Source organism: Budorcas taxicolor, chromosome 4 (assembly GCF_023091745.1).
Source record: "Budorcas taxicolor isolate Tak-1 chromosome 4, Takin1.1, whole genome shotgun sequence".
NCBI classification, from domain to species: Eukaryota; Metazoa; Chordata; class Mammalia; order Artiodactyla; family Bovidae; genus Budorcas; species Budorcas taxicolor.
The window spans coordinates 112,188,536-112,208,255 of NC_068913.1; the positions used below are offsets into that span (position 1 = coordinate 112,188,536).

A 19,720-nucleotide genomic window follows, 5' to 3' on the forward strand; every position below is an offset into this window, starting at 1 on the left:
GTCCTGGTGCACACAAGGTTTTGTTTGAGTCCTCCGGGCGTCTCTGGCAGGTATGGAGTTTGATTCGAAACATGATTTCGCCCTTCTGACAGTCCTGTTGGGGCTTCTCCTGTGCCCGTGAATGTGGGATATCTTTCTTTGGTGGGATCCAACATTCTCCCATCAATGGTAGTTCAGCAGCAAGTTGTAATTTTGGAGTTCTCACAAGAGAAAATGAACACACGTCCTTCTACTCCACCACCTTGGGACATTACAAGTGAATCAGCAGTACGTATACATGTATCCCCTCATTTTTGGATTTCCTTCCCATTTAGGGCACCACGGAGCATTGAGTAGACTTCCCTGTGCCATTCATACAGTGTGTTCGCATTAGTTACCTATTTTATGTATAGTGGTGTATATGTATCAATCCCAATCTCCCGTTTCAACCCACCATCCCCCACCCCTTGGTGTCCATGTTTGTTCTCTATATCTATGTCTCTATTTTTGCTTTGCAAATAGATTCATTTGTACCATTTCCCTAGATTCCACATGCATGCACTGATTTACAATATTTGTTTTTCTCTTTCTGATTTACTTCACTCTGTATAAGAGTCTCTAAGTCCACCCATATTTCTGTAAATGAGACGATTTCATTCCTTTTTATAGCTGGGTAATGTTCCGTTGGGCTTTCCTGCTAGCTTAGTTGGTGAAGAATCCACCTGCAGTGCAGAAGACCCCTGTTCGATTTCTGGGTCGGGAAGATCCTCTGGAGAAGGGATAGGCTACCCATTCTAGTATTCATGGGCTTCCTTTGTGGCTCAGCTGGTGAAGAATCTGCCTGCAATGTGGGACACCTGGGTTCAATCCCTGGGCTGGGAAGATTCCCTGGCGAAGGGAAGGGCTGCTCTCTCCAGTATTCTGGCCTGGAGAATTCCATGGACTGTATAGCCCACGGGGATTCACCGAGCTGGACACGTCTCAGTGACTTTCGCTTAGCTTAGCAATATTCTTTTGGATATGCGTGCCACATCTTCTTCAGCTGCTCCTCTGTTGATGGACATTTAGGTTGCATCTATGACCTGGCTATTGTGAAACTACTGCAGTGAACATTAGGGTAGATGTATCTTTTGGAATTATGGTTTTCTCCAGGTGGATTGGTGCAGCCACTATGGAGAACAGTGTGGAAGTTCCTTAAAAGGCTAAAAATTGAACTACCCTGAGACCCAGCAACCCCACCCCTGGGCATATACCCAGAGGAAACCAGAATGCCAAAAGATAATGCACTCCAGTGTTTATCACACCACCATTTAAAATAGCCTCAGTCTCCTTTGAAGACTTTCTCGGTGACCTCTAAAAGTTGGAGCTCCCAGGCCTTGTCCTGGACTTCCTCTTCTTTGCTCTCTTTCTAAACATCTCCCCTCGGTTATCTCATTCATTTCCATGGCACTAAATGCAATTATATGCTACGTGTGACTTCAACATCTCCAGTTGTGACCTGTCTCTTAATCCCCAGATGTTTACATCTAATTGTTTACCAGATGCCCGCATTTAACTGTCTCTAGGGCATCTCAAATCTAGCCTGTTGAAAATGGAACTTTTGATCTCTCAACCAGCAAATTGTGTCCTTCCGTTTACCTGTTCACTTCAGTTAGAAAACTGGCACTCATTCTACACCCCTCTCACTCTCTCTTCCCACACTGTCATGCCCACTACCTGCCATATCCAGCCAATCACTGTTTTCTACGTTTTTCTATCATATATAGTTCAAACTCAATCGATCTCACCTCCCCTGATCCCAGCTGCTGTTGTCTCTTTTTAGAGCTACACATTGCCAGTCTGCTTCTGCCCTAACCCCCTCCAGTCTGCTCTCTAAGTAACAGCCAGAGGCATCTTTTAAAAACAGAAGTCGGACTGTATTGCCTCTGCTGAGAACCTGCCATGCTTCTTATCCACGGTCCTCAGTCTCACACTCTTTGCAGAATGACTCCTCAGCCTTAACTCTGCCCCGCATCCTTCAGCTGCATCTGTTTCTTGAGCCCAGTGTTGAACTCAGTGCTGTTGCATTAGTTCAGCAAGTGTTTATTAAGCCCTTGAGTACCTGCACCAAGTTCTTGGTTAGATGATATGGGTTCAGTGATATCCGTATTGCTTCAGGGACAGCAGAGTTGTGGTTACAACAAATATGTTCCAAGTACAACATGAAACACAACGATGCCTGTGTGCTCACTTGGGTCTGACTCTGCAACCCTTTGCATGGTAGCCTGAAGTGCAAACCCAGGGCTAACTGGATTGGTAGGGAGGCAGATGGAGATGGATGGATATCCAATCTGAACTTGGTCTGGTACAGGGGCTTGGGAAGTGGGTGATATTTTCTAGCAAAGTACTTAAAAGCTCAGACCAGATGGATTTAGGGCCAGGGCAGGTGAGAGTGTTCTTGGCCGGGGGGAGGAGGGGATAATTTGCTGGGTTTAGAGGTGCTTTGATATTTTAGTTAGAGAGTCTTTTTTTTTTTTTTTTAAGTGAAATCACCTGATACATTTGTACTTCTGTTAAAACTAAAGTGAGAACACCAGTTTTAGTTTCTTTGAATATGTTAATTCTGCTATATTAAGGGTGTTCTTTCCCTAAAAAGTTATTTCTAGCTAATTATCCTCACCAAGGAACTTAATCTGTCAGACTGTCGTGCTAATGTTCCTCACAATGGGACTGCTTCAGTGAATAGAAACTGAGTTAATGGGGAAAATTAAATACTTAGAGGAGTTGATTATTTGGGGATTTTCTTCCTAGGTGATAAATACTATCTGTATCATCAAAAATATCTTCAAGTCTGGTGCTTGGGTTGAAAGGAGGGAAAAGGGCCCCGGATTTTTCTTTTTAATTGAAGTATACTTGATTTACAGTGTCGTGTTAGTTTCTGGTGTACAGCACAGTGATCCAGTTATATATATATATATATATATATATATATATATATATATTGCATATATATATATAAATGCATATATATATATAAATGCATATATATATTCTTTTTCATAATCTTTTCATTATGCTTTATTAGAGGATAGTGAACATTGCTCCCTGTTCTATATAGTAGGGCCTTATTGCTTACTTTATATATAGTAGCTCATATCTGTTAGTCCCATACTCTTAATTTATCCCCCCCACTCCCTTTTGGTGACCTTATACATCTATTCTCGATGTCTAGGAGTCTGTTTCTGTTGCCACTAACTTTTTAATCAGAAGTCGCTGAGACCACGGTTCTTAGTGCCTCCAAAATGTAAACTGATAGGATTCATTGATGTGAGAGCTGGACTGTGAAGAAGGCTAAGTGCCAAAGAATTGATGCTTTTGAACTGTGGTGTTGGAGAAGACTCTTGAGAGTCCCTTGGACTGCAAGGAGATCCAACCAGTCCATTCTGAAGGAGATCAGCCCTGGGATTTCTTTGGAAGGAATGATGCTAAAGCTGAAACTCCAGTACTCGGGCCACCTCATGCGAAGAGTTGACTCATTGGAAAAGACTCTGATGCTGGGAGGGATAGGGGGCAGGAGGAGAAGGGGATAACAGAGGATGAGATGGCTGGATGGCATCACCGACTCAATGGACATGAGTTTGAGCAAGCTCCGGAAGTTGGTGATGGACAGGGAGGCCTGGAGTGCTGTAGTCCATGGGGTTGCAGTCAGACATGACTGAGTGACTCAACTGAACTGAACTGAAGGATTCATTTGATCTTTCCAAGTTTCAGGGGGCAGAGAGCAATGTGAGCTAGGGTCAACATGAAAGGAAGGGCTGACTTCTAAGACTGTATCCTGTTAATAGTCAATCAAACTATCATTTTCAATTTTGTGTTTTCTGCTACAACAAAGCTATTTAGATAGAAACTCCAGAAAGAATATAATTTCTCAGGTTAGCCTGATACAACTTAGGTTTAAACTAAATACTAACAGAAAATAAAATTCTCCAACAATAAAAAATTATATATAAAGTACAATGGTAGAGAATTTTAAAGAATGTGTTATGTATGATATAGGGTATGGTGCAGGTTATAAGTGGGTTTATTTATGATTTGTATGTGAAATTTCATTATTTGGATGGTTCTGGTAGTTGATTAAAAGGTAAGTTATTTTTCAGGTGTACAGTAATTACTTATTCTGTGTAACTTTCTTCTCTTTAGTGGCATGACACACATCTTATTTGCCTTTGTGCACTCAGGGCCTAGAACAGGGCTTGGAATAAAGCAAGTTGTTGATGAACAGAAGCTCCTATGTTCAGTACCTCTTACTATATAAGGAGGTGGACGCACATTTAGCACAGAGTGATTGTCTTAATGTCTAATTCAGAAAGAAAATGGTGATGGGTTTAAGAAGCTTATTGCAGCTTAGATGCATTATTTCGCTCTTAAAAAAATCCTTGCAGTTTACAAGATTTAAAAAATCTTGAAAATGTTTGCAAGTACAGTACCAGGATTCTATAATTTCAAATATCACTTTGTTCGACCTGTTAAGACTTTCAAAATGTCTATTTTTCTAAGCTTAATAAATTGTAGAGCTATCTGACAGGATCTATAAGCCCAAGAACTATAATTCAAGTGGGTATTTTATAGGAATCATTGATGATGACTAAAAGAAGTTTGTTGAAAAAAGGGCTTCCCCGGTGGCTCAGAGGTTAAAGTGTATGCCTGCAATGTGGGAGACCTGGGTTCGATCCCTAGGTCAGGAAGATCCCCTGGAGAAGGAAATGGCAACCCACTCCAGTATTCTTGCCTGGAGAATCCCATGGATGGAGGAGCCTGGTGGGCTGCAGTCCACGGGGTCGCAAAGAGTTGGACACCACTGAGCGACTTCACTTCACTCACTTGTAGTCTATGAGGAAGGTGGAGCAGAAAAGCAGACAATAAAAAAAATATTATGCACTACGCTTGAAGTCCAGATGCATATGCAATGGGTATAGAGAAGGTGGGAGGCAGAGTAGGTTGTAAGTTTCAATAAGACAGATGTGGCAGACCTCAGTGAGAACATGCCATTCAAATCAGGGCTAAATGGAGATGAGGGAGTTAGCCTGGAGACCATCTGGAAAAAACGCCTCTAGGCAGAAGAAAGGGCCATGCTAAGGCTGTAACCATAAGCAGCTTGCATGTTTGAACCATGAGTAGGACAGTGTGGTAGAGTCAAATATTTGAAGTGATTTCTTAAACCAAGTATGAGCAATAATTTTAAGGTATTTTTAAATAATAGGAAGTGTTATCTTTAAAGGTCCACAGAAATGGTCAGTCATTGACCCAAGATGACATTTACCTAGAGTCCAAGTTCAAACTCATATCAAAATCCAACTACCATCGTAAGCTGCAAGGATCTAAAGAGTAACATTTCCTTGCTACACAGATGGAAATCTTCTTATTGCCACAGAGATGAACTCCCGACTATCAGATACACACAAACTACATCTCTACCCGGTGTGAGAGAGAAAAGAAAGGGAAGATTAGCTTGTCTGAGTATTGATATAAATGCAGTCAATAACTCTAGCTGTATTGTAAAAGGATGTTAACATCTCCTCAGCGGAACAAAAACATTAACAAATATTCTTCTTCCCAGAAAACAGCTAATGTCTTCCTAGAAAAAAAGATACACATAGGCTCCAAATTGTTCTTCAGGTGGGTATGAATGATCCACCATTATTTATACTTGCTCACAGCACTCCATTTGTCATCCATCTTTGAGCTGGAATTGTGAACATAAAAATAATCAACATTTTCCACCACCTGCAGAACATCATCTGTACTTTTAGCTCGTTTCCTCAGTGCTTCCTGCAGGGGTTCCATCTGCTTTATACACCTTATTTCTCTACACGTGATTAAAGCTGCTTATGCCACCTGAGCTGCATACATAGCCAGCATAATGGAAGAACTCAAACCATCACAGCCCACCATGGTGAAATGGCCTTTATAGTTTTAGGGTCTAGGTTACGGAGGTGCTTTTAATACCCCCACAAAATGTATTTGGGGAGAAAAGACATGACACCATAAATTTCTAATAATTTAAATTATCTCAGCAGGATCATAGCCATTGAGAAGAACCTTCTAAACAAAACAATGGTTTATGAAATTAATGGTCTTTTGGAACTTATCTACCTGTACAATTGATGAAATTTTTGTATAGATCATCCTACAAATGACAAAAAAATGAAACAAAAACCAAAAGAAAATTATAGCCTACCATAATAAGAATCTAATTTGCATAACTTTTTAATACTTCAGGTAAACAACTGTCTAAGAAACTGTTTTGTGACTTATGCAGTAAAGCACACATAGATCATGTAAAGTGACCGATATTTCCCAGATTACTGCTTCTGCAAATCTGGAATTCCTCTAAAGTCTACCTGAAATAAGGTGCCTGTTAATTCTTTGTTTTGATATGAAGTATTTCTAATTTATGCCCAATACCCAAATTAAGAATATAACATCAAATATCCATAATCCTATATTCCCCTTGGCATGTTCCATATTTTAGAGGCAAAGCTTTCAGCTGTTCCCTGTTGAGTATGATGTTAGCTGTGGGCTTGTTGTATATGACTTTGGAGAGAGAGTTTAAAAAATGTCAGGAGTCACCTGGTGGCCCAACGGTTAAGAATCTGGCTGCCAGTGCAAGGGACACAGGTTGATCCCTAATCGGGAAAGATCCCATATGCCACGGTGCAACTAGAGCCTGTGGTCCACAACGAGAAAAGGCACCACAATGAGAAGCCCATGCCCGTAGCTGGAGAAAGCCTGTGTGCCATAGTGAAGACCCAGTGCAGCAAAAATAATAATAATAAAAGAAAAAATAGCTACCTAGAAACTTAAATAGCTACTTGGACATGACTTAGCAACTGGGCAGCTGTTAAAAAATTTAAAAATGAAAATGTCACAATATAAGTGAATCTTCTCTCTCTGAAGCTTTCCAGCACCCACACCATGAAGATCTGCTGGACGTTTCAACCCATACACAGTTGTTATGACTGCAATCTTATACTTCACTATCCCAGACCCTTCAATTTCCAATCAATCAGGATCCCATTTACTGAACTCTTTTGTCCCCAAGATATTTGACCTGAGTTGTAAGAAGAGTAAGATTGCTGTTACCACCATCATCATATGGCTCATCCCTATTTAACCTTCTTGATTCACTGAAAATACCTTGTCCTCTTGGTCCCTTCATGGCTTTCTAAAGCTTTCCATGTGAGCTCTCAGGACCCTGTGCATAGATCTGTTTTAGCACCTGTTTGTAATTTGTAATTTCAAGCTTAATGTTTTCTCTCCTCCTTTGTGCTACAAGCTTGTTGAGGACAGGACCTCAAGTCTCTTTCATTCTTGTGCTTCCAGAACGTAACATGGTGCTAAAATATAAAAAAAAAAACTGAGTAATGATTTGTGAATGTGTACGTGATTGAATTGTATTACTGCTTTATGACTTTTTTTCTTGATGTAATAGCATATATTATGGTCATTTAAAATAATACTTAAAAAGTCTAAAATAATGTCTATATATTCCTCCGCTCCCTGAAAATGAATGGGATGATGTGGGGAACACAACAAAAGTTTTGACATGTCACCAAGCATATCACCATGAGGTTAAAGATACCGTAGTTAAAAGAGCCCTAAATGCCAGAATTAGGGAACAAAGTTTCCATTATTTGGCTACTAACTCTTTGCATTCAGTTTGTTAAGCCACTTAACTTCTGACACTTGGTTTCTTTTTTTTTTTTTTTAATTGGAGAATAGTTGATTTACAATATTGTGGTTAATTTTAGGTATACAGCAAAATGATATTCATATATATATATATGAATATATACATATATGGGCTTCCCAAGTGGCTTAGTGGTAAAGAACCCACCTGCCTGTACAGGAGATGCAAGAGACATGGGTTTGATCCCTGGGTCAGGAAGATCCCCTGGAGAGGGGCATGGCTACCCACTCCAGTATTTTTGCCCAGAGAATCCCTTGGGCAGAGGAGCCTGGCAGGCTACAGTCCATAGGTTCACAATTTGAATATATACACATATAAAAAAAATATATATATATGCATATATATATATAGGGCTTCCCATGTGGTGGTAGTTGTAAAGAACCTGCTTGCCAATGCAGGAAACGTAAGAGATGTGAGTTTGATCCCTGGCTCGGGAAGATCTCCTGGAGGAGGGCATGGCAACCCATGCCAGTATTTTTTCCTGGAGAATCCATGGACAGAGGAGCCTGGCGGGCTACAGTCCTGGTGGGCTACAGTCCATAGGTTTGAAAAGAGTCAGACATGACTGAAGAGATTAGCACGCATGCACACACACATATATAAATATCTATATACCTTTTCAGATTCTCTTCCATTATTGTTATTATAAGATACTGAATAGAGTTCCCTGTGCTAGAGTCCATCTCTGTTGTCTATGTTATATGTATTAGTGTATATGTTAATCCAATGCTCCAGTTCATTCCTTCACCTTTTTCCCCTTTGGTAGCCATAGTTTTGTTTTCTCTCTTGGGAAGTCTGTTTCTGTTTATAAGTAAGTTCGTTTGTATTACTTTTTTAGAGTCCAACTGTAAGTTATATCATATGATACTTGTCTTTGTCCGACACTTCACACAGTATGAAACTTTCTAGGTCCATCTGTGTTGCTGCAGATGCTGATATCTCATTCTTTTTATGGCTAAGTAGTATCCCACTGTTTGAGTGTATACACACAATATATACACACATCTTCTTTATCCATCCATCTGTTGATGGACATTTAGTTTGCTTCCATGTCCTGGCTTTTGTAAATAGTGCTGCTGTGAGTATTGAGTTACATGCATCTTTTTGAATTAGACTTTTTGCCTATTCTGGATATATGTGCAGGAGTAGGATCGTAGGATCTTGTGGTAACTCTATTACACTTGGTTTCCTAATCTCTAATAGAAGAGAGTCAAAATGGATACTCTCTAAAATGGCATTATATTGATACTATATAGAGCTCAAAGTTTTTCATATGAGAACATGGTTGCCTTTGAATGGTAAGTCTCTTTCCTTGGCTATGTCCTACTATAAGCCTACAAACATTTCTTATTAATTCAGTTCTTATTAATGCTATAGTATTTCATTGGAGAGCCTTGCTCATATCTTCTTCACAGCTGAGGTTCAATTGTTGATTTACTGAATCAGAATAATAGCTATCAAGACTTCGTGCCCAAAGAAAGCCACAGAGTAATTTATCAGATGCAGTTTATGAAATGGAGGAGAACTTTTATAATATAATACTCCCTTATTTTTAGAGATAATTTCAGAGTTAATATGAATAAAGTCATGAAAATCTCTCAGGTTAACAAATTGGTCCCTAATCAATACCATAATACTGTTTGAAAATCAGAAACACTTAGATGCAATTGCAGACGTATAAGAGACAATTCTTTTTTTCTACTGGATTTAGCTCAGATTGGACTTTAATTAAAATGTTCTGTATAAACACCTGCTCTATGCTGTGAACTCCAGATAACATATGGATAACATGAAAAAGAGTCAAACAACAGCTGGTTATATTGGGAATAATTCTTTGCTTTTTTCACTGGTCATTTTCGAGCTTAATCAGGCTGTGGTCATAACTCCAGCCATACAAAGAACTGAGTTCACATGAAGTGAGTTACTTGAGAATTACAGTTAATTAGGATAAGGAATTCCCTGGTGACTCAGATGGTAAAGCATCTGCCTACAATGCGGGAGACCTGGGTTCGATTCTTGAATCAGGAAGATCCTCTGGAGAAGGAAATGGCAACCCACTCCAGTGTTCTTGCCTGGAAAATCCCATGGATGGAAGAGCATGGTAGGGTACAGTCCATGGGGTCGCAAAGAGTCAGACACGACTGAGCGACTTCACTTTCTTTCACTTAGGATAAGGATATGGGGGCTACTGATACAGGTAGCAGAGGGACCTTTCTAATGTACATGTGTCAACATCACTAAGCAGAGTCATCCTGAAGACCCTGTAATTGCCAAGGAGAGGAATGTGTCCACAATATGTTTCATAGGTGCCCCAGTATTTGAGGCATATTATTCAATTAGCTGTACTTAAAACAATATACAATGTTACAGTTTTAAAATATGTAATTGCACAATGAGATAGATACTGAGGACTCAGTAATCACAAAGGCCTTTTTCATAACACACTAATCCAAAAAGAGTATTTGAGACACACTAGTTTTTCAATTGCTTCTTCATGAAAAAGGAACAGTGGCAGAAATTTAGAAGTTTCCATGCGCAGTGGTTTCTATTTGCATTACATACATATCTGATAATACATACTGTATAAACACACTGTGAATATGGGAATAAGATTTTCAATTTGTCCACTTATGATACTGGCAAAGAAAAATCTATACAGTATAACTTTCTTCTAGATGCTGGATATCTGCAAAATTGTTAATATCCATTTGTCATGTAAGATTTAATAGCTCCAAAGGAGCCATTGCAACATGTAATATGCAAGCATTAAAAAATAACTTGCAAGATGCATCAACAGTAATTGTTTTGTGCTATCAAAATAGAGCATATATGTTACCTTTTATAATGCCATGGCACTATAAAAAGTTTTAAATCTTTATAAAGATATACTATTTTCAAGCCCTTCTGAAGTATAATTTTACTGAAGCAAACAATAGTATGTCAAAAATAAGTTAAAGCAAACTACTTTCACTTGCTTCAAACCTTCCAAAGCCAGTGGCTATCCATCTAACTGTAAGATCACCATCCCCTCATCCTTGTTACATTCCTGCCTTCGACTTCTGCCTCTCTCCCCTTCCTCACTCACCAGTCTCCTTGAATACCTAAATGACATCAGAAACATTCTAGAATTAGCATATTTACATTTTCATTCCCTCTGTCGTGTTTTCCCCAGACATCCACAGGGCTTGCTGAACAGCGACCTTATTTATTCAAATGTCACTTTTTCAGGGCTTTATGGTTTCCTCTGTGTTTACAAATGCAGTCCCCATCATGCATGCATGTGTGCATGGGTGCTCAGCCATGCCGTATTCTTTGAGACCCCATAGACAGTAGCCCTCCAGTTTCCTCTCTCCATGGAACTGAGCAGGCAAGAATAATGGAGTGGGTTGCCATTTCCTTCTCCAGGGGACAATCTCGATACACACAGCCTACCCGTCCCTTCTCTGATTTAGTTTTTCTCCTCATCATCATCACTGGCGAATAGTGGTGATGATATATGTGAAAGAATACATATATGTAAAAGAATGCATGTATATGTATATGTGCTGTGTGCTGTGCTAAGTCACTTCAGTTGTGTCTTGGACTGTAGCCTGCCTGGATCTTCTGTCCATGGGATTCTCCAGGCAAAAATACTGGAGTGGGTTGCTGTGCCCTCCTCCAGGGGATCTTCCTGACCCAGGGATCAAACCCATGTCTCCTAAGTCTCCTGCATTGGCAGGCAGGTTCTTTACTGGTTGCACCACCTGGGAAGTGCTGCATATGTATATGTGCATATATATTGGAGAAGGAAATGGCAACCCAATCCAGTATTCTTGCCCGGAGAATCCTGTGGACAGAAGAGCCTGGTGGACTGCTGTAAATGGGGTCGCACAGAGTCGGACATGACTGAAGTGACTTAGCATGCATGCATGCATTGGAGAAGGAAATGCCAACCCACTCCAGTATTTTTGCCTGGAGAATCCCAGAGATAGAGGAGCCTGGTGGGCTGCCATCTATGGGGTCACACAGAGTTGGACACGACTGAAGTGATTCAGCAGCAGCAGCAGCATGCATATATATGTAAATGTATTCTTTTAATTTTGTTTATTATCTGTTTTCTTTACCCCACTAGAATGTAAAAATGTAAATTGCAAAAATGTATGAATGCTTTTTTTGCTATGTTTTCTTTGCTGCCTAGATCTGTATTTGTCATATAGTAGGTACATGATAATATTTGCTAAATGAATCAGTAGGCTATAAAACAAATATAAAGGTATAATGTACAGGGTTTTGATGATGAAGTGTATGGGCTGAGATGGCTGGAACTAAAATTCAGAGTCAAGAAGTGACCAGGACCAAAATGTTAGAACACTTGGTCCTCACAAATGTTAGGACACTGCTACAGGACAAGGCTCTTGGTAAAGATTCTTTAAATAAAATAAAAAGAAAAAAAGAAAGGAAAAGGAAGAAAAGAAGGGAGAGAGGAAAAAGTAAGTGGTGATAACCATCTGAGAATTCGGTGCCACAGACTGATTGTAGCAAAAAAAGATAGAAGTTACCTAATTCAATTAATGGATTTTTAATTATGTGAAGCTAAGTCTGAGGTCTGTATGTAAATGACAGTTTGTTTTCAGAGTCATGTCAGAAAGTGACAGAAATACCAAAATATATTGTGACTTTTCTTGCCGTATCGGAGGAGCTCAAAGAAGACAGTTCTGATCAGCCCAAAGATAAACCTGGAAAATTAATTATCCTATAGAAAATGACTACAAGGGCACCATAATTGAACTTCTTTTAATTGATTTAAGAATAGCAAGCTGGAAAGTCATCAGATAAAGAGGCATGTTGTAATAGATGAAGGGAAATTCTGGCTCAGAGGGGTGAAGTGGTCTTTTACAGTCTCTTGGGGTAGTCTTCACAGAACTTGAACTAAACTGATTTTTAAAAGTTCCTGTTGTTGTTCTGTCACTAAGTTTTGTCCAGCTCTTTGCAACCCCATGGACTGCAGCATGCCATGTTCCCCTGTCCTTCAATATCTCCTGAAATTTGCTCAAATTCATGTCCATTGATCCAGTGATGCTATCTAACCATCTCATCCTCTGCTGTCCTCTTTACTGCCTGCCCTCAATCTTGCCCAGTATTATGGTCTTTTCCAGTGAGTCAGCTCTTGGCATCAGGTGGCCAAATTATTGGAGCTGCAACTTCAGCATCAGTCCTTCCAATGAATATTCAGGGTTGATTTTCTTTAGGATTGACTGGTTTGATCTCCTTGCAGTCCAAGGGACTCTCAAGAGTCTTCTCTAGAACCACAGTTTCAAAGCATGAGTTCTTTTGCATTCAGCCTTCTTTATGTTCCAACTCTCACATCTCTACATGACTACTGGAAAAAACTATAGCTCTGACTATACAGACCTTTGTCAGGAAAGTGATGTCTCTGCTTTCTAATATGCTGTCTAGATTTATCATAACTTTACTTCCGAGGAGCATGTGTCTTTCAATTTCATTGCTGAAGTCACCATCCTCAGTGATTTTGGAGCCCAAGAAGATAAAATGTCACTGCTTCCACTTTTCCCCCTATTATTTTCAGATCAAATGTTTATATTCTATTTATTTTTATTGGTTCTTTCTTCTAGTCAACTGAAGTTTTTGAAGTCCTGTGCTCAGTTGCTAAGTTGTGTCCAACTCTTTGTGACCCCATGGACAGTAGCCCACCAGACTCAGCCTCTGTCCATGGGATTTCTAGGCAAGAATACTGGAGTGGGTTGCCATTTCCTTCTCCAATGGATTTGAAGCCCTACTATGTGTCAATTATCACTGTAAGCTGGGTGCATATAACATTGAAAAGAATCCCTGCTTTCTTTCCTTCTCATGGAGGGAGACAGATATTTTTTAAAATAATTTAAACGTGTCCTAAGATAGGCACACCAGGGGCTTCCCAGGTGGCTCAGAGGTTAAAGCGTCTGCCTCCAATGAGGGAGACCGGGGTTCAATCCCTGGGTTGGGAAGATCCCCTGGAGAAGGAAATGGTAACCCATTCCAGTATTCTTGCCTGGAGAATCCCACGGACGGAGAAGCCTGGTAGGTTACAGTCCACGGGGTCAAAAAGAGTCGGACACGACTGAGCGACTTCATTTCACTAAGATAGAGATAAATGCTATGGATAAAAACAAAGCTGAGCAGGTCGATGGAGAGCAGCTGTGGTGGGGGTGGGACTCGGGGAAGGAGAGGTCATCACTGGAGCTCAGAGCTGGAGAAGGAGGGGGTCAGAGGAGGTCTGAACAAAGATGGCTCTAGACGCAGGAAAGAGTCAGTGTGAGTCTCCGAGGAGGGCCTGCCTGACCTGTTTGAGGAGCACAAAGGAGGTCCGCGTGATCAGAGCCAAAGGAACAAGCGGTAGGGCTGCAAGGAAGCGCCAGACCTCCGCGGGCCTTTGGCTATTCTAAGAAATGGACTTTGTGAATAAGACCAGACGCCGTGTAAGGACTCGGAGCTGTATCAGAAGCTGACTTGTATTTGAAATCTCAGCATGGCTCTTTGTTGAAGGTAGACATGAAGGGACAAGGTAGGGGAGAGGGGACCGGTTAAAGGTCATTATGGGATGTGCAAGCGAGGGGCCCAGGCTTGGACCAGAGCAGTCGTGGGCTCGGGGTGAGGAGTGCCCAGATTCTGAATAGTGACTGAAGGTGGAGCACGTGGACGTCACTGACAGGGTGCAGGAGGAGGCGGAAGAAGGGGGCTTTTCTCCCAGAACTGGAAGAATGGAGCTCCCATCTCCTGAAATGGGAAGACCACAAGAGGGGCAAGTTCAGGATGCTTCTCTCAATCTAAAGCCCCTTCTTTAGAAGGGCTTCTCCTCCTCCTTCTCCTTCTGTCTCTTTTTGACTCTCTCTGTGGGTGTGAGTGTCTCTCACTGTCTTCCTTTGTAATGGATCCCTCGGCTGTTGAAAGACTGGATTGTGTGATGTATACAGTTTTCCACAACGTGGATGTTGCTGTTTCCGTTCGGTGCCATTTAACACCCTTGCCCTCTGTTTTCTAGAAATTGGCAGGTAGGTCCATAAACTTGGTGAAATTCGTGTCTGAGTTTTATCCGCACCCCTCCACCTGTAGTGCAGTATACCTGCCCCCACCTCCAGAGCCCCAGGGGCTCATCTCTGGTTTCGCTTGTTGGTTATATTTGCAGCCATGAATAATCCTACTTAGACCCTACTAACTTGTTAGAAGTTACCAAATGATGACGCTCTTAGAATTTGGCTTTAGTTTATGGGCTGAAATATTTCCACAAAGGGAGTATTTATTTACTTTAAGATTCATATAACTAAGGTAGACTAAATGCTGGATTCTTTGCCTTTGTTTACCAGTTTTTGAAATAATGAATTAGTTACATAACACATTCCAAAATGTAAACATTTCATTGTCGTGAACTCGTGGGGTTAAATATATTTGATGTATTTTAATTTATTGCAGGAAATTCTTACTGATGTTAATTTAAACCTTATTTTTTTTTTTGGCCTTGGAGAATTTTTGAACCACACTTTGTCTCCAGTAGTTTGTTTCTGAAGTCACAGCATGTTCCAGGTTCCTCTTAGCCATCTCCGGTCCTGGAATCAGACATTTCTCCAGGATCCTAGTTTTCTCTTAATGGAAAATGGTATTGAGTGATGACAACTGTTGCCAGAAGTTGGTCCTTGTTCGGGGAGTTTTTTCAGTGGAAAGAAGTAGGGCATATTTTTAAAAGATAACAACATCATCATAGGTTCATAGTGATGCTTCTAATTCAAATGCATAACTTTGTAGGATTTTAATTTAATCTCATTAATCTTCTAAATGCTTCTCCTTTTCACATATTGAAATTTTCAGGGTTCAAAACACCAAGATAATTACTGATTTGCATCATTCCACATGTATAGAGCATTTCAATAACAGAGCAGGCAGTGTCTAATTTTACCTGAAAGGTCAGGGTGAGAAGAACATTTGTTGACAAGATGAGGATGCATATTCTGATTACAGCAAACAAAGCTCCAGAGGCTAGAGAGCACGTAGCTCATTTTAAGAGGGAGCAGAGATTGTTCTACAGGAGGAATGAAGGGTTATAGCATTGGGAAGGCATTGGAACACAGTGGCCGCGTGTGCAATGCTGCAGGTTTTAGAGCATCCCACCAGATACTCAGGCTGTTTGTTTTAAGACAACTTGTGTTTATTTTTAATAAAAGAAATATTACTTTTCTACCTTGCCAATATACACAGAACTTAGGTATGAGGAAAGGTAGGGGTTATTTTAATAATGACTATCCTTAACTCAAAGATTGATCCAAAGATTGAAGGCAGGAGGAGAAGGGGACGGCAGAGGATGAGGTGGTTGGATGGCATCACCAACTCAATGGACATGAGTTTGAGCAAGCTCCGAAAGTTGGTGATGGACAGGGAAGCCTGGCGTGCTGCAGTCCATAGGGTTGCAAAGAGTCGGACATAACTGAGCCACTGAACTGAACTGAATCCTTAACTCTGTTCTGTATCTGTTCATAGAAAACAACCAGTGAAAGTGCAGCTCCGTTATTTTCTGACTTTTGAAGATGCACTTGCATACTAATGACCCATTGTCCTGGCCTTTTTCTCCCCACAGAGGACAAAGTATGGACCATCGTGTCTCACGATCTGCAGATGCAGACGACGGTGGTGGGCTACAACCCAGAAAAATACTCGGTAACACAGCTCGTATACAGCGCCTCCATGGACCAGATCAGTGCCATCACCAGCAGCGCCGAGTACTGTGAGCAGTATGTCTCCTATTTCTGCAAGATGTCGAGGTTGTTGAACACCCCAGGTAGGCTGAGAATGGAGTGTTACTTTTAATTACTATCTCAGCTGGTGTTTGGAATGACCTAAACAATCCAACAGGTGTGGCTTATTATCTTAACAGTCCAGTCTTCAAAGCGCAGGCAGCTGTGAAAGTAGAATAGACCCACTTGGTTTGTTTTCTGGAGAAGGAAGTTAACATACAGTTTTAAATCCACTGTTTCTTAGAGTTTTTCAGTTTTATATGCATACGTATGTGTGTGTGAATGCTTCTAGTGCATAATTAATCAGTATTTGCTTTGGGCAAAAGTTTGTGAGAGTTCCTTGTGAACTTTCAAGTAATTCCCTTTGAGTTCTTCAGCTGTCTTTAATGTACAGATGAAAGAATTCCAAAGGCTGTCTGCAGGTAAATAGCATACAGAATAGAGATAGAATTTAGAGCTCTTCGTTCTCTGTAGTCATTTAATAGTATCTGCTGGTCTCAGGAAGTCTGCCGTTGTTTGTTTGTTTGTATTTTTTCCCATGATGGCTTATTTTAAGAATGCTTAAGGATTTATATGCGTGTGTTGGGGGTAAAGAAAATTGGAGACTTTATAAAGGATGTATTGGAAATATCTTTACCATAAGAGACATATACTTTGGGATTCTTGGCAGTAAATTCAATATGTTGACAGCAACCTAATCTCTCCATCTATAGTATAAAATAGTAGAAATAAAGCACATGCTTTGAGTCAGAGAAACAGATTCACACTTTTCATCCTGGCTCTGTGACTTTGGAGTCACTGAACCCCTCTGCCTCAGTTTCCAATGTCTTTCAGTCAAATAGGGATCCTATTGCAAAGTGATTGTGAAAATTTAATGAGATAGTGTACTAAGGGCTTATTATAAGTCTTAATGCACTTAAGGACTTAATAAATAGCGAATAATAAAAATAATATATTATTTTTAAATTATTAAGCAAGTTTGGAAGTGGCATTATGTCAGAGACCAATGGGATGTTTTATGCCCTAAATCGTTGTTGTATTGGGCCAGTGTTGCAGGGAGTTGCTTACAGAGAATAGTTATAAGCAGAACTGTATATACTGTTTTGAAGATTACAGTGCTTTTATGTATAAAGCCTTGTACTCACATTACAGACAAGTATAACCTAGGAATTGTAAGAAAGTAAAATCTGTAAAATATGAAAAGGATTGGTTCAGACAATTAGTACTTCTGCTGTTTAGAGAAAGAAGTCTTGACCGAGGCTGCGATGTTAAAGTGATGCTTTATTAAAGATGTTGAAAGGCAATTTGTGGTGGGTAAACAAGAGTCAGGAAGACAGAATATGAAAGATCCTTCAGGCCATGATGAGAAGTGGTTTAGCAGAAGCAGAGTTCATGTTGAAGAGCCGTAAGAAATAAGGTTGGAAGTAAAAAAGGGAGACACAATGAAGGAAACTAAATGCAATGCTGGCAATTTTCCCTGATGGCCTGGACTTCTCAGGTTTTAGCGTGCATGCAAATAACCAGGAGGGATAAATAAAATGCAAATGGCAGGGCTCCATTCCCTGAAATTCTGACTCAATAGGTGTCAGGTGGGCTCCAGAATTTTCATTTGTACTAAGTGCTATGGACTGAATTGTGTTGCCCAAAATTCATATGTTGATATCCTAATCCCTAATATGACTGTATTCAAGATAGGGCTTTTAGGAGATAATTAAGATTAAATGAGGTTTTAAGACTGGGTTCCTAATCTGATTGGATTGGTGGTTTATAAAAAGAGGAAGAGCCAAGAAGAGAGCTCTCACCAGAAACCAAACTGGCAGCACCTTGATCTTGGACCTAGAGCCTCCAGAACTGCAGGAAAATAAATGTCGATTTTTTAAGCCAACAGTGTGCTGGTATTTTGCTATGGCAGCCTGAGCAGACTAGTACAGTGAATTCCCAGGTGGTGGTGAAACAGCTGATCCAGAGACCACTCTTAAGAACCGTGACTGTGTGTCATGAAACCCCTTTAAGTTCCTACAACTGTTTTTCTATCCACCTTCACCTGTCACAGTCTTTTATTTATTATTATTATTATTGTTATTTTTAACTGGATCCTGCTTCCAATGCTGGGAAATGTCAACCAAGGATTGAGAAAACCCAGGGCACTGGGCACAATGAATGAGTCCCATCAGCTCGTCTGCACTCAGTTTCGTGAGGGAGAGTGCCTTGTCGAAGTTCATCCCAAAGACTCCAGTCCTGGAAGGGACGGGGCTGAGGGAAAACTGCTGACTAAGAAAAATAAATTGGTACCATGAGCTTTATTTTCCTTAGTTTCTTCTGTTCCTCTATTAAACTCCAAAGTCAACTTTTACTTGTTTGCATTTTGCTCTGGTGGTTAAAAAACACAATGCAACTTCCAAATAAGTTTATCTTACAGTTCAGTTCAGGCAGCCTGAGAATTGGGCTGGAGGTAAGGGAAGAAGTGTACTTTTAGAGCCTGTGGCCTTATAGTTCCTTCCTTCCCTTCCCCTAGCCACCAAGAAGCCTCTCACACTTATTACCCTCCTTTTGAAAACACGGGATGTCCAAACTATCAGGAAACGTGGAATAAATCTGTCTTTAAGCAATATTCAGTAATGTTTTCTAATAATAAGCTAAACACACTTCTCTTCAACCTCCAGACACCTTTTCAGAAAAAATACCAAATCGAAATCAGGAATGAATTGCTAATCTGTACAGTAAGCGCACTATTTTCTTTGTGTTTCCAAACATTTGCAGATTATCATTGTACTTTATAAACTGTACCTTGAAAATAATATTATCATATGCTTCTTGCCTTAGGGGATACCCTCCGTGTATCAGATTTTAGTCACATAGAATTGGTAGTTAATAAATGTTTGCTGACTGGAATGAAATGAAAATTACATTGTTTTAAATATTACTTCATCCAATATTCAGACAGTTGTTTTTAAACAAGTATGAGCATCGGAGTTTTCAGGTTGCTCATCACAATGGTGATTCCAATGATTTTGACTTGGTAGAACTTGGTCAGGGCACAGGAATGTCTGCTTTTAACAAACATCCATGGGTCATTCTGTGAACTCTGTACTGAAAAATGCCATCTTTAATTTATGGCATGAGGATAAAATTTGGATTTTAAGGTGTTAGTCCTCTGTGTGGAAGAAGATTAAAGGGAATATTAGAACTACCTGACCAATGGAAATAAAATGGCATACGTAACTACCTGTTCCTCCAGCTAGAATAAATTGGC

The 19,720-nt window shown here is 40.2% G+C and overlaps 1 protein-coding gene across 1 annotated transcript in view; it reads left to right on the top strand.

Annotated features, from left to right (window-relative positions):
* Nucleotides 1–19,720, top strand: part of CNTNAP2 (contactin associated protein 2) — a 1,656,810-nt gene that overhangs the window by 893,723 nt on the left and 743,367 nt on the right. The window contains exon 13 of the mRNA XM_052638430.1: nt 16,311–16,511. Coding sequence (XP_052494390.1) covers nt 16,311–16,511 — 201 coding nt within the window. The remainder of the gene's footprint in view (nt 1–16,310; nt 16,512–19,720) is intronic.